The sequence below is a fragment of the Citrus clementina genome, unplaced genomic scaffold, assembly GCF_000493195.1.
Source record: "Citrus clementina cultivar Clemenules unplaced genomic scaffold, Citrus_clementina_v1.0 scaffold_8, whole genome shotgun sequence".
Taxonomy (NCBI): Eukaryota; Viridiplantae; Streptophyta; class Magnoliopsida; order Sapindales; family Rutaceae; genus Citrus; species Citrus x clementina.
This window is the reverse complement of record NW_006262022.1, coordinates 19019248-19034861: the sequence shown is the minus strand read 5'-3', so window position 1 is coordinate 19034861 and position 15614 is coordinate 19019248. Positions and strand designations below refer to the sequence as shown.

Below are 15614 nucleotides of genomic sequence, written 5' to 3'. Positions count from 1 at the left end.
TAAAAGAAAATTTCTCTATTTATTAGATAATAGAGAATATACAAAGATGAGAAATGGTGATGCCACATCACCTTCTCAAGTCTCAGCTTTATATATATATATATATATAGATAGATTATATTGTATTATTATTGTTCCATTTTTTGTTGATTTTGGGTGTAAGGAATTAAATTAATTAATTTTTTATTTAGCATTAACAACAATATAACATGTAACAATCTAACCAAATTAGCAAGTAAATAAATCAAATATTAAATATTAAATTAATATGAAATAGGGACAAATATTAGTAGAGTGAGTTGTGACCACGAGTGGTATGTACGTTTAACTTTCAAGTGTTATTTTTTTAATTTTAAAAATTCATTTGAGGATCGGTCAAAGTTTTTTGATAAGGCCCGACATTGGGTCTGATTCTTTGAGCCCTAACTCAGTCATTAACTCCTTAAACTGAGGCTAAAGTCATAAAAATTATGGTTAGATCAATTTGGCCAGGCCAATAGTTGGGTCGAGCCTTTCTACCATCGCTAGGAAGAATTATCGGGATGAAAAAATAAATTTTAATTCCTCTAAAATATTAATAATATACTAGTAATTAAATATTTTAATGATTATTCAATTCCATAAAATAGCCAAGACCTTTTTTTCCCCCTTGACTAAAAATGCCAAAAGCAAGTCCACTGGAGGAGCCATCAATGACATTGAGAATTTAAAGACCCGAAGCATTGAGCACGAAAGTTCTTGCCGACAAGAGAAAGAGGTGGTCATGATATTTTCTTGGAAACAGATCCAGTGCTCAGCTGAGTTTGTGCTGAACACCCGATCAATGGTTAGCAATTATCTTCTATAGGCTTTAAGCAATTTCTGACCATTGATATGGTGCTCAGCACAAACTCAGCTGAGCACCGGATCCTGATCCTATTTCCTTAGTTTTTGTCGGCCCAAATTAACAGAGAGACAAAATCTACCACACGAGCTAAACACTTTCCGGATAACCCGGTGAAATAAATTTAGAGATTAAGTGAAAAAACAAATCAAACGAGTTTATTTATTGTCCTACAGAAATGAAAACAACTATTACAAAACCTATATCAATTGCTTTTCGACTCAGGGTTTCAACAGTTTTCTGCCTTGGAAACGCCTTGTAAAGTATTTGATTCAAAACCTAACCATCGCAGTTGAGACGAAACTTATAACAAAAATTCAACATAAAACTCTGAAACTTCATAATTAGCCTATTACTCTAAACTTTAAAGTATATCATTTTAACCATTCAATTCCTTTTCTAAAACTCTTTTTTTTTTTTTTTTGGTTTCTTTGTTTGTATCTCCCACTGTAATAATGCAAGTTCAAATTCCACCCGGGGGGGGGGCCACAGCAAGCAGTTAATTGATGACTTAGAAGACTTGATGATGATCCAAAGCAACGAGCACGGAAATTTCTTGCAGAAATGTGAGACTGAGATCATAAATCCTTTTCAAGCATACTATTACGTACCAAATTCGATTGATGCAAACGTATCATATGGGCAAACGGAGGACATTATAAATATCAAGCAATATAATAACATTCTCATCATAAGCACACTTCCTTTCCCCATAATTAATTCATCACTATCCAAAGCAATGACATCAACCATCATGAGTGTTTCTGTTGCCCTTCTCTTTCTTGAGTTGTTTACTTTAGTTACCATGATCAACATCAGCTTCTGCATTGCCAACTCTAACGTGGCTTGCATAGACAGTGAGAGACAAGCGCTTTTAAAGTTGAAGCAAGATCTCAATGATCCTTCAAACCGTCTTGCCTCTTGGAATATTGGTGATGGAGATTGCTGTGCATGGGATGGTGTTGTTTGTAACAACTTCACTGGCCATGTCCTTCAGCTCAACCTCGGAAACCCTGATCCTAATTATGGGACGGTGTCAAAGCTGGTTGGTAAGATAAATCCCTCTTTGGTTGACTTAACGCATTTGATTCACTTGGACTTAAGCGGAAATGATTTCCATGGAATTCAAATTCCCAAATATCTTGGTTCTCTTAAGAACCTTAGATACCTGAATCTCTCTAGAGCCAAATTTGCAGGAGTGATTCCTTACCAACTTGGAAATCTCTCTAATCTTCAATATCTTGATCTCAGTGAGAATTATGAGTCACAAGTTGAAAGTTTTTCATGGCTATCTGGTCTCTCTTTGCTAGAGCACCTCGATCTGAGTGACGCTGACCTTAGCAAAGCCACTGATTGGTTACTTGTCACAAACTCACTCTCTTCTTTAAAAGTACTAAAGTTGTCCTACTGTGAACTCCATCACTTTCCTCCGTCATCCTCTGCTAATTTTTCCTCCCTTAAGACCCTCGATCTTTCCAAAAACCAATTTAATAACTCTTTGTTTCAATTTAGCAGTTGGGTTTTTGGTCTTCATAATTTAGTCTTTTTCGATCTAAGCGGTAATCAATTTCAAGGTAAAATCCCCAACGGACTAGGAAACTTGACGTTTCTTAGGCATCTTGATTTATCTTATAATGAATTCAATTCTGCAATACCTGGTTGGTTGTCTAAGCTTAATGATATTGAGTTCCTTTCTCTTCAACATAATTCCTTGCTAGGCACAATTTCATCGATGGGTCTAGAAAACTTGACTTCTATCAAAACTCTCGACCTTTCCTTAAATTATGATCTTGCAGGGAAGATTCCAACATCGTTTGTACGGCTTTGTAAGTTGACATCAATCGATCTGTCGTTTGTCAAATTGAGTCAAGACTTATCAGAAGTTTTAGATATTTTCTCTGCATGTGGTGCACATGTACTAGAGTCACTAGTTTTGAGGAGTTGTCAATTTTCAGGTCACTTGACAAATCAACTTGGGCAATTTAAAAGTTTGAACAAACTTCAACTACGTAACAACTCTCTTTCAGGTCCACTTCCATCTGCTTTAGGAGAACTTACGTATTTGACATATCTAGATCTTTCCAGAAACAGTCTGAATGGTTCCATTCCATTGTCTCTAGGACAAATTTTAAGCTTAGAATATCTAGATTTGTCCAACAACTTGTTGAATGGTTCTATTCCATTGTCTTTGGGAAAATTTTCACATTTAGAATATCTAGATTTTTCCAACAATAGGATGAGTCGAACACTTTCTGAAAATCATTTTGTCAATCTAACAAAACTGACTTCATTTTCTACATCTGGTAACCCGCTAATCTTGCAAGTCAATCCAAACTGGGTTCCTCCTTTTCAACTCGATACATTGCAATTGAGGTCATGTCATTTAGGGCCTCATTTTCCATCGTGGCTTCATTCACAAAAGCATTTGTCTGATTTGGACATATCCAACACAAGAATTTCTGATACTATTCCTCGTTGGTTTTGGAATTCCATTTCCCAATATAAGTATTTGAATCTCTCCAGCAACCAAATCTACGGTGAGATTCCAAATTTAGATTTTGATAACCGTCCATCGCCTCTTCTACCTCCCTCATCTGGCATACTTGATTTTTCTAATAATGGTTTTTCGGGGTCCATTTTTCATTTAATATGTAATGGGTTAAAGAGCATTTCTTATCTCCAACTCTCGAAAAATTACTTTTCTGGGGATATACCTGATTGTTGGATGAATTGGCCTGGCTTGGGTATGCTGAATTTAGGTAACAATAACCTTACTGGTAGTCTTCCGGCTTCAATTGGAACTTTAAGTTTTCTTTGGTCATTGAACCTGCGCAATAATAGATTGTCTGGAGTCATTCCTGCGTCATTTCAAAATTGTTCAGGTTTGGTATATCTTGACATGGATGAAAATGAGTTTGTCGGGAACATCCCAACATGGATGGGGGAGAGATTTTCTGGATTGTCGATACTCATTCTTCGATCAAACAAGTTTCACGGCTATTTGCCAATTCAACTTTGTCGTCTAACTTCTTTACAAATTTTGGATGTTGCAAACAACAATCTCTCGGGAACCATACCCAGATGCATCAGTAACTTCACTGCTATGGCGACGACGGACTCATCTAATCTACAGAATGCCATATCTTACGTTACAATGATGGATGGGACTGAAGCTGCGCTGGATGCATCAGTTGTGACGAAGGGGTTTATGGTTGAATATGACTCCATTCTGAATTTGGTAAGAAGCATAGACATTTCGAAGAATAATTTCTCGGGAGAAATACCTATGGAACTGACAAATCTTAAAGGACTGCAATCACTGAATTTGTCCCACAATTTTTTCAGCAGAAAAATTCCTGAGAAAATTGGTAATATGAAATCAATTGAGTCCCTCGATTTCTCAGCGAACCAACTTTCTGGTGAAATTCCCCAAAGTATGTCAAGTTTGTCATTTTTAAATCACCTGAACTTGTCCAACAATCACTTGACTGGGAAAATTCCTTCAAGCACTCAATTGCAAAGCTTAGATTCATCCTGTTTTGCCGGCAACAATCTATGCGGAGCTCCACTTCCTAATTGTACTGGGAATAATCCTCTTGTACCTGAAGATCCAAATGGAAATGGAAACGAAGATGAAGACGAAGTGGACTGGTTGTTGTATGTAAGCGTGGCACTTGGATTTGTAGTGGGGTTTTGGTGTTTCATAGGTCCTCTACTTGTCAGCAGAAGATGGAGGTACAAGTACTGTCATTTTTTGGATGGCTTTATGGATGAATTTGGCTGCTTTGTAAGAAGATATTACTAGATTTTTCCGTGACTGTATGTTTGTTATATTATGTACTTGGGGTCCAGGATGCAATGTCACTCGATCATTACAATAAAAGGAAAGAATTGGACATTGGAGCCCTCCGAAATTGCACTATTTTTTCACCATGTTTCAGCATTTAGATCACCTAAGCAGGTGTCGAGATTAAATGAATTTAAGCAAAAGGACTCAACGAGAGGGCTATTGATTTCACAGTCCAATCTCTACATAAAATTTATGTTTCTTCGTTTTAGAGGGTAAAAAATAAGAGTTGTCCATTCATTAGTCCATCCGACATTGCTAATGAAGAACTGTTTTAGATAATTTACAAATATTTTCTCTAAATTAAATTTGTATTTTAGAAAAAAAAAAAAAAAAGTCTCACAATATTCCAAACACGCCTAAACATTTTCTTGAATGAGTGAAGAAAATGGTGTTCGGTGCCAGTGATAAAGAGATGAAAAAACTAAATTGTTTATGACTAAGTGACTGTGTGTGATAGACTATTTGAACTATATACAGTTAATATAACATAGATGATTTTAGGCAGAGATCGACTGATTGTGAATGCCTTTTGCGCTCAAAATGACTCAAATTCAATTAGTAATAAAAGGTTTAAGAGTTTGATATTTAACAGGGAGGTTTCTTCTTTCCATTCAAACCTAATTAAAGGAAAAATATATAACAAACATATTTTTGGGCATTGTGATCCGGCTCAGGGAAAAAAAGAGAGAGAGAGAGAGAAAAGTTGAGCTATTTTTGTGACTTGACCTAACAATTGGATCACAAATTTCACTAATATGAACTCCTTCAGGTCTGAAAAAAGAATTACATTGAAACGACGTGTCGGTTGACTCAAACGAGTACGGTACAAACCCTGCCTGAGAGTCTAGAGATAAACCCTGGAAGCAGAGACATTCAAAGCTAGGGTTTTGCTAATTCTCAAGGACTAAACCGAAGAAGCCAAATCATGACACGACTGAGCACCGAGCAAATTTTGAAGGACAACAATACTGGCGATCCCAATTCCATAAAATCTCTGACTCTCACTCACAAAGCTCTCTCTGGCGTCTCTTGCTTGACCGATTTCAACAACTTGGACTCGACCTTAGCTCCAACAACCTCACTTCTCTTGAGGTGCCTACCATTCATTCATTTCCCCAACACCCAGTAACAAATTTACGGCTTTATCATTTCTTGGCATGAAATTTCATTTTTTTTAATTTTATTTGAAGGGGTTGAGGCATTGCGTGAATTTGAAGTGGCTATCAGTTGTGCAAAACAAATTGCAAAGCTTAAAAGGAATCGAAGGACTCTCTAAGCTCACTGTAAGTGTCATTCCCTTGCTTTGTTCGTGATATTTTACATTTTGTACACTTTTAAATGGTTGCTTGTGAGAGATTCTTGTTTTCCCATGAGAAGGTTTCAATGCTTATTGTTTCTGGCGATTTGGTTGAAATCTTTTATCCGTTTGTTATTATTGTCCATTGGGACACTTGCTCGATCTAAACTAGTTGTTTGAAGTAGTTTAGGTTTGGAAATGATGAGCTAATTGGATTATTTAAATTCACCTTGTTCTGTCTTTGAAATTCAGGTGTTGAATGCGGGCAAAAATAAGCTTAGATCGATGGATGAGGTGATGTCTGTCGTCAGCTTATGTGCTTTAATTCTGAATGGTGAGATTTAGACCCTAATTGCAGCACCCTTTTTGTAAGTTGGTGATATAAAATATGGAAATCAGTTCGTTTTTTAACCTTTTTTTCTTTTGGGGGGGGGTTGTGCAGACAATGAGATTGTTTCGATATGCAAACTTGATCAGATGAAGGAATTGAACACTCTTGGCACAGATTCTTATTTCTTCATGTTCACACTTCATTGTGTTTGATAAAATCTGTTCCTTGGCTGCAGGGACGTAGCCAGGATTTTGATAGAGCCGGGGCACATTTAAAATCAAACATGACTCGAATGTACGATTGCTCGTGTGATAAGTCGTCATTTGAGAAATTGTATTGTGGGCCCCATAAACTCTAAATGGGAGCTTGCTACATGTACAATTGTACTTCTTATAGAGTGCGTCTGTATGTATCTAATTGAAACCCTATTTAAAGTATAATACATTTTTTAAAATTAGATATCAATATATAGCATTACAACTATAATATTAATTGATAATAAATTTACTTATTACAATGGTTCTCCGTGAAATCTCCTCAATGGGATTTTATGAGTTGAAAATAATGAATTATCAATATAAGCAAAAATATATTTTTCAATATACAAGACTAGGTTATTACTTAATTTGCTCTTAAAATCTTTTAATAATAACAAAAATATTCATATATTGCAACACATAGAACAAATATGAAATGCATGATAAAATTATAAATTTTAAAACTAGACAAAAGATTAATTAGAAAATTATAAATTAGAATTAGGTAGACTTACAACTTATGGTCAGTGTTGAAAGACTAAATAATTAATTTTACTTGAATAAAAAATAAAAAGATTAAAAACTGGTCCATTAACCATTATACTAACATTTTGTTATGAAGATTTTTTATTTTAATATTTGTTCTCGTGTCTTTAATAAAGTTTCATGAAATGTTAATAACTAATTAAATAATTTATAATAAAAAATTTAAATTAGGGACAATATGAAATATTTTAAAATTACTAGAGTCAATTTCAAATTTTACATTTCAGCTGGGGTATTTTTCATAAATAATAAATAAAATACATATTTTTAGTATAATTATCAAAAAAAAAAATTAAAAGCCAGCTGGGGCCTGTGCCCCACCTCGTCCCACGCTGGCTCCGTCCCTGCTTGGCTGATGTTTGTTAGTAGATTGACATTACATGCTCTAGCCTATCTTTGTTCAAGTGGTGTTGTCTATATAGAACTTTGGCGAGAATGGGAGAGGAATAAGAGCTGTAATTCTTAGAGAAGTAACAATTACATTTTTCTTAGAGTCAATAATTTTTAACTCTATAAATTTTACTTGTTCTAGGATTTGGTTTAAAGGAGTGGTTGGTTAAGGCATGGTCGAAAGACTTTTGAGTAGAGAGCAAACCTGTTTGATTTTGAGGAGATGGCAAACTTGTGTGCAATTCTTTTTGATTTTGCATGTTCGTGATTGATGATACTGTGTTCAGATCAAAGCATTATTGGAATTCAAGTTGATTCTTGGGATAAATGTTTGTTTCTCAAGCAGTTCTTTCTCGAAATCCAATTCGCAAAATTGGCGATTCTCTGCTCAATATGAAAGCTATTACAAAGGTAAGCAATGCTTTGGTCATTAATTGCCGTTAGCTATTATTTTGAAAGACTGTTGCTAAGGCTGTTAATCAAGATTGGTTCCAGCTCTCTCTCTCAAACTGCCAAGTCCAGATTATTGGTTCTTCGCTCAAGTCTTGCACAGAATTGAAAGAACTCCGACTTTCTGACAATGACATTAAGGTATATCATGTACCCAGTGGTCATTTTATGATAGCAGGCTATCCTCAAATTCATAATTTTTTTTTTTTTGTTAATATCATGATTGATATTTTGTTCATTTCTTATGTTGTCTTTCTCTGTCTCACTCTCTGAATTGGCTATACTCTTCCGGCCGAGTTGGCTTTTAATAAGAAGCTTCAAAATTTAGACTTAGGAAAGAACTTGATCACGAGATGGTCAGAATTGAAGGTGAGGCATTGAAATATTTGTTTTCATCAAGTTTTTTCTATATACTTCGTCACCATGCATAATGGTAACATGCTCGAATAGCAGGTGCTAAAGTCATTAGTCAGTCTGAATAACCTCAATCTACAAGGAAACCCTGTAGCTGAATATGATAAATTGGCAAAGAAGGTAATATCCCAATCATTTTATCATGTTAATCGTCTTTCAAGAACTCTGCTCCTAGCTGGATTAATCTATGTTCAATATTGTTGCAGGTCAAAAATCTATTGCCAAACTTGCGTATATTCAATGCTAGACCAATAGATAGAATCACCAAAAATGAAAAGGACAATATAGTTGATAAAGTTAATGATTCCTCAAATAATGCTGATGACACGGTAAAAGTTCATATGGAAAAGAAAAGAGATGGCACTAGAGAAACAAATGACAAACCCTCAAATAAAGAAATTCAGCGGAGCAAAAGTGATTCTGCAGCAGGGAAGAAATTGAAAAAGAAGTCAAAAGAGAAAGAAGGGGAGCTTGATGCTATTAATGATGCAAAGAACTCTGGAGGCATTGTAGATGGCGATCTAAGTAGTTCTAGAGATGTTGATATGGAGAAAGATCTGAAGCGGAAGAGAAAGAAAACCAGTGAAAATCTCACAAACAAAGACATTCAAGTTGATGATGATGATAACAGATTTAAAAAGAAACAGAAGAAACAGTCAAAGGAGAAACAAGGAGAACTTGACATTATTGACAATGGAGAAGCCGCTTTCGCGGAGCTCTTCTCTGCCAATATTGCAGGAAATCCTGAGTTTGATGGTGACAATATGGTTAATGAAGCTTCTAAATTCAACTCAGTTGATGGCTTAGTTACCACTTCTGCTAAGGAGAAGAAATCTAAAAACAGGGGTATGGGTCTGACAGTTCAATTGTCTCAGGAACCTGAAGTTGGATTGGGTGGACCGTCAACTTGGGGTGATGAGTGATTGATTATACTGTGACGGAGCTGCGAGAATTATTTGAAACTCTTTCAGTTGAGCTACTCTTCGTCTCTTATTGAGTTTGATTATTATTCTTTGAGAAGCTTAACTCTCAGGTGTACTCCATAAGTTTTGACGGTGAAACTTGCTTTTCTTTTAAGAAGGTTTCTGATGCTTAACATTCCATTTTGCTTCTCGAGTCCAGCCATCTCTAGTCTTTAATGGAATGCTAGCCTGGGTTGCAATTTAATGCTTGCCATTGCTGCTATGTGCTGCAATTTCACAGTGGCCAAGACCTCAATTGTACCTGTATCATCAATGTGGGAGTCGCCCTCTTGGAAGTAAATTTGCTTGAATGATTGTCAAAAAGCCAGAACCATAACTGTATGTAGAACATTCTTGTTTTATCATCCCAACTATGTCGTTGAAATCATTTGGTTTGGTTTTGCTGGTCTCAGTTCATCACTTTGGGTGTGTTTGAATCATAGGATTACAGGGTATTAAAATCCAGTTCACATTAACTTAATACCAAGGTTGTGTTTGTAAAAAAATTGTAATGGGTTAAAGGGGGTATACTAATGCGGAGTCGGGTTTAGTTCATGCGACAATAGCCACATTAGTGTTTTGCTCTTCTTTTTTTTTTTTTATAAATAATAAAAAATAAATATAACTTTTTCATGTAATATAATATTAATTTTTATTTTCTTTTATTTTAACATCATAATTATTAATATAAATTAATAAATAATTCATATTTTTATTTTTATTATAATAATTAATAAATAAAATCGATTAATATTTGACAAGTTACTATAACTAATAATAAGTACTTAAATAATATATAAAAATAAAAATATTACATAATATTACATTATTTAATTATATTATAATAATTAATATATAAATTTTATTATTATTTAACAATTTAATAAAACTAATAATAATTACTTAAATAATAATTTAATATAACGAATAATAAATATTTGTATATGAATAAATTTAAATAATATTAATTTAAAATTAATACCAATAAAATAATAATATAAAACATTATTAGATTATGATATTATTTAGAGATTATTGGATTAAATTATATCATTCGATCTTTATTTTACACATTATATATTTAAAAAATACTGAAAAATGAATGTTATGTTGCCAAAAATGTAAAGTTATAAGCTTTGATCTTTATGAAAAAATTATGATATTTTTTAAAATTTATACTAAAAATAATGTTAAATTTTTAAAATTTAAAACTTCTATACTTAGTATTTTTATAGGTACTAAAAAATATTATTTTCTAAATATATAATTTAAATTAATCACAATAAAATTAATACATTACAGTGTAACACAAACCATTATACAATATTATTATAATACATTACTAATGTAATGTAGTATAATACAATATATTTACATTAAAATAATATAATACAATAAAATATAATACAGTGTGCAGAACACACCCTTTAGATACAAACAATATATTAACGCCTTTTATCCCAATTACATAATTGTAGCATCACTTTTACAGAGAATTGTTTATTTACTAAATTTAAGCCACGTCATGGCAATGAATACCTCGCACCAGAGTACTGAAAGAAAAACAACACAATATTTCTCTTTGTTTCTTTTTTAATAGAATTATTACAAGTGAATTAAAAAAGAATATCCCAACTTGTGTTGTGACGTTGATCTGCTTCATGGAGCAAACATTTTCATCCACTTTTCCTGAGAAGATAAGGTCTTGGTCACAACTCACACGTCATGATGTGTTGCAGGTAGTGACAATCAATCGCGATGGCTTCATTAGACTTCCAAAAAAAAAAAAATTGAAAGTACTTTTCTTTAATTTAAAAAAAGGTTTTATACAAATGAATTTTTTTTCTTATAAGCTTTCATTTTATTATTTATTGACAAAACAAGTAGATCGCTAACAGATATTTTTAAAAGAAAAAGAAAAAAAGATTGGGGAAGTTGACGAAGTCTATAGATTCATGACTTTTTAGGCTTTTATCCCCCTCAAAACATAGGTTTAATCAAAGAAAAACTACTTGAAAATCATTTTAAGAATCCTCTTATCTTACGATTGTATTTTGTATTTATAGGAAAAAAATATTAAAAAAATAACACAAATTTTTATAAACTACCGTATATATATTTCTTTTATCTTTTAAAAGGTAGAGAATGAGACACAATTTAAATCAATTTTCAATCCTCTACTTTCCTCTGCATTTGAACTCAAGTGATAAATTAAATTAAATTACTTAAAAAACACTCCACCACACGCCTTAAGGCCCATAAATTTATTTTTTTTTTTTAAATCTAAAAGATTGAGAGGGAAAAGAAAAATAAAACGTCGACTGTTATTCCTTTCTTAATGAAATGTTTATGAATGTAGGTCCTTGTTCTTTTTCATCCACTGCCTGGAAATTCCATTTTTCTATCTTTTATGCATTTGTCTATAGCCTACCAACCTTGACTTTTAGAATTTAATTCATAAATCTTGCTCATTACATTAAAGCGAATCAACTTATCCTATGATTGGATTAACCAAAGAATAATATATTCTAAAACTAATCCATCTTTTGTCATATACACATATTTGTTTCAACATTTTTATTAGACCAATTAGGCCTGACTCTTTTGCTTATAAATGAACCCAACATTCAAACTCCATTTTGAGGTAAAAAATTAAGAAGCAATGGCTTCTTCTCCTTGTCCCACAAAATTTACAAGCCATCAAGGCATCACAACGTTGCTTCCCGACATCATTGAGACTCATATCTTAACCCGACTCGACGGCCAAACTCTTGCTGCCGCAGCTTGCACTTCATCTCGTCTACACTCTCTATGTGCACAAGAAAAACTCTGGCAACATATCTGCTCCTCCACGTGGCCTTCCTCTAACGACCCACGTGTGCGAACCCTCGTCTCCTCCTACCCCGGAGGTGGTCACCGGTCTTTTTTCTCTCACTCATTCCCGGTTCTTGATTGCCAAAAACAACCCTCAAAACACATTCATGATGATGATTCTTTACTTGTCACTGAACAGATAATCTCGGCCGTTGATCTTTACTACAGAAACGATCCCGTCTTCTCTAGGGTTACAGAGAATGAGACAGTAACCGGCTGGTTTCAGTTCCCACCTTTAAGGATTGACCTGGTCGACGCGAAATATTCCGTTCCGACGAAGATACCCTTTGTGAGTGAAGCAAATATTCTGTTTGAAGAGCTTGAAAAGAACTTGACATTGAGTTGGATAATAATCGACTCTAGCAGAAACCGGGCGGTGAACTTATCCAGCTGGTGGCCGGTTTCCGTGCGACAAGACTGGTTGACAAGTGACTTGCACGTGAAATATGCGGTGGTGATCGCCGCAGGTGGTAATCAACGGTGGGGATTGTTTCCGGCGAGGGAGTGCATGGAGTGTGAAGTGATGGTGACACCTGGGGGAAGGGGAAAGAAAGGTGAGGAAATGCTATGCGTGAAAGAAGTGAACATGCAAATGAAGGACATGGAGGGGAATTTGAGTTGGAAGGATGGTTTGGTAATTTTGCAAGGGGTTATGGAGAGTGGGAAGAGAAAGAATGGGAGGAGAGCGGAAGTGAAAGAGAGATATGAGGAGCTTTTGATGAGGAAAATTGATAGAAAAGAGAAAAAGGAAAGGGCAGAAAGGGTATTGAATAATGTTTGTCTTGCTAGTGGACTTGTCATGCTTGCAGCTTTTTGGGCGTTCAAAGTGTTTTAGATAACAAGAATGGAATTGTTAATGAGATAAGAGTTATAGTACCGTGTAGAAGAAGATGTATATATATACGTAGTTGTTTATTGTTAATTAATTACTTTTGTTTCACGTAAGTGATTAGAACTTATAAGAATAAAAAATCAATTTGGATGTGATTGAATAGAAAATAGAAAATCTCATAAATCTTAACTCACAAAAGCTTTATATTTAGCAACGACAATCGTTAAAAAACTAAATAAAAATACCACTGACAAGCTAATGTTCAATTCGCGAACCGGAATCACAACAACGGTTCGTGACTGGTCCGCGCCAGGCGAAAAATGGAGCGAACCGGTGTGGTGATTGAGGCTCGCCAGCCAAGATCCAAATGGGACGCCGGAGATGTCGTATTGAATGAGACGATAGATGTCGACAATGGTGGCGACGTCACAGAGCTCGACGCAAGTGGCAAGTATGAAGACGAGCGCTAGCATCGAGTAGAGGGAGTCCAGTAGGGGTGAGCAAAATACCCGACCCGACCCGATCCGACCCGAAACTTTTCGGGTTAGAAACGGATCTGATCGGGTTATGTATGAAACCCGATAGGATGAAATTTTATAAACCCGATCGGGTTACAAAAAAAAAAAAAAAAACTAAACCTAACCTAAACACAGGCACACACCACACGGGCACACTCACAGTCACAATTTCACAAACACAAACAGATTCACAAATCGCAAAATACAAATTACAAACAAATCACAACAAACCCTCTGCAAGTTTGCAACCCTCACGGCCTCACACACACAACCCACAGCCACAACACTCACACACACAACCCTCTCCAGTCCCGGATCTGTTGTTGCCTCTCCGACCAGTCGCCGCGAACTGCTGTTGTGCGTCCAACTGTCGCGATCTACCGCTGCATGTGTGCCCATCTACTGCTGAAAACTCGTCTGCGATCTGTTGCCGCGGCCACCGATCTGCTGCTCCAAGGCTCAAGCTCCAACCCGACCTGAGTTTTTGGCTTTGCCGGTTTGCCCTTTCTGACTTTGTGACCCGAACAAGATTTTGAAGCTTTTAAAATTGATTACATACGAACCCAATCCTATCCGAATTTAACCCACATCGTTGACCCGACCCGACTCGATCCGAACTATCAGGTCGGGTCTATAATTCGGGTTTTATTCGGATTAATTTTTAACCAACCCAATCAACCTGAAATCCGATTGAATTGACCCGAACCTGACCCGAACTCGGTTTTGCCCACCCCTAGAGTCCAGCATGTCGCGCTCTCAAGCTTTTTGATAAGCCATTTGTGAATTTTGATCTAGGGTTAAAAAAAGGGAATGACATTGTTTCTTAAATGTTGAAAATTGATTAAAAAAAGAAAAAGGTTTGACCACGTGGTGAACAGTAACGCAATTTGACCACGCAGTTTGAACAATGACGCGGCATGAACAACAACGCGATATGAATAGTAACGCGATTTTGAATAGTGTTTCCGTTTGGTCATAAATAGGAGAGTGCTCCTCCTCACTTTTGTATCCAAGTTTTGACGAGAAATTGAGAGAAAGAAATGTTCTTAAGCATGTAGTTATATTGAAGGAGCATTTGTCTCCTCAATATGGGTATTACGAGTTTGATTTGTTAAAGAATATTTCTCGAGATCATGTATTTAGGGCTTCGGTGAGAGAAAATTATTTCTGAAAATGTGGTTGTAATAATTTTCCATATAGTGAATATTTTTCTCTAGTTGTCTTGTGACAATGGCCGTAGTTTTTCTCTGGATTTAGAGTTTTCCATGTAAATCTTGTGTTGTGTGATTAATATATTCTCTATTTAATATTTTTCTTGTTAGTTTGTTTCTTGACAAATTGCTTGGAGTGATCTCGGGAGGAAGCTTAATTTCCTAACAGTGGTATTATAGCCATTAGTTGAAATTCTGGTCTCGGGGCACTGTTCACGTATACGGTACTATTCACGTATACGATATTATTCATGTATACAATACCATTCACATGAAGCAGTGGGAGCCAATCCAAATAGTCAGCGGTGAAGAGTAAAAGCTTATCTGCAAAGTAAATATGTCAGGATTGAAATTTTCAAGTCCGGTGAAATTTGAAATATAAAAATTAATGGGAGAATGATTTTTTGGCTTGTGGAGAAATCAAGTCAAAGTTGTGTCCAATCTAGTATGCAAAAAGATTTGAAGGTGTGGCAATTTGGCACCTTAAGGAAATTGTCAAGAAGGTGGAGCGGGATCGGCAAATTGCTCCAGAATCAGTAAAAAGAGATACTGATATTCTCGCAGATAGTGAGTTTCCTTTTGATAAGAGACTGAGTTAGTTCTTTTAGCATGTAGATCTCCAAGTTGCCATGAAAGAGAACATGTTATTATTAGCGAGGTCTACAAGTTTGCACGCAGGCATTGGCTTGGTATAAATGCAAGGTGTGTGGTGGAAAAGTTATGTCATGGCTGAAGAATTCTCAGGGAACCAAGCATTGAGAATTGCACCATAATGTTCAGCGGATATGTTTGACATGTG

At 35.2% G+C, this 15614-nt stretch overlaps 2 protein-coding genes and 1 pseudogene across 2 annotated transcripts; all 3 read left to right on the top strand.

The window, feature by feature from the left end:
• The first annotated feature begins 1622 nt into the window (after positions 1–1622).
• On the top strand, positions 1623–4688 carry LOC18034475 (receptor-like protein EIX2). The gene has a single exon (XM_024179882.1). It carries the CDS (start codon positions 1623–1625, stop codon positions 4686–4688), a length of 3066 nt encoding a protein of 1021 aa, XP_024035650.1.
• Positions 4689–5552: 864 nt separating this feature from the next.
• Positions 5553–9359, top strand: LOC18034474 (annotated as a pseudogene).
• Positions 9360–11998: 2639 nt separating this feature from the next.
• On the top strand, positions 11999–13089 carry LOC18034353 (probable F-box protein At2g36090). Its single transcript, XM_006424102.2, has one exon. It carries the CDS (start codon positions 12043–12045, stop codon positions 13087–13089), a length of 1047 nt encoding a protein of 348 aa, XP_006424165.1. The 5' UTR covers positions 11999–12042.
• Positions 13090–15614: the final 2525 nt, after the last annotated feature.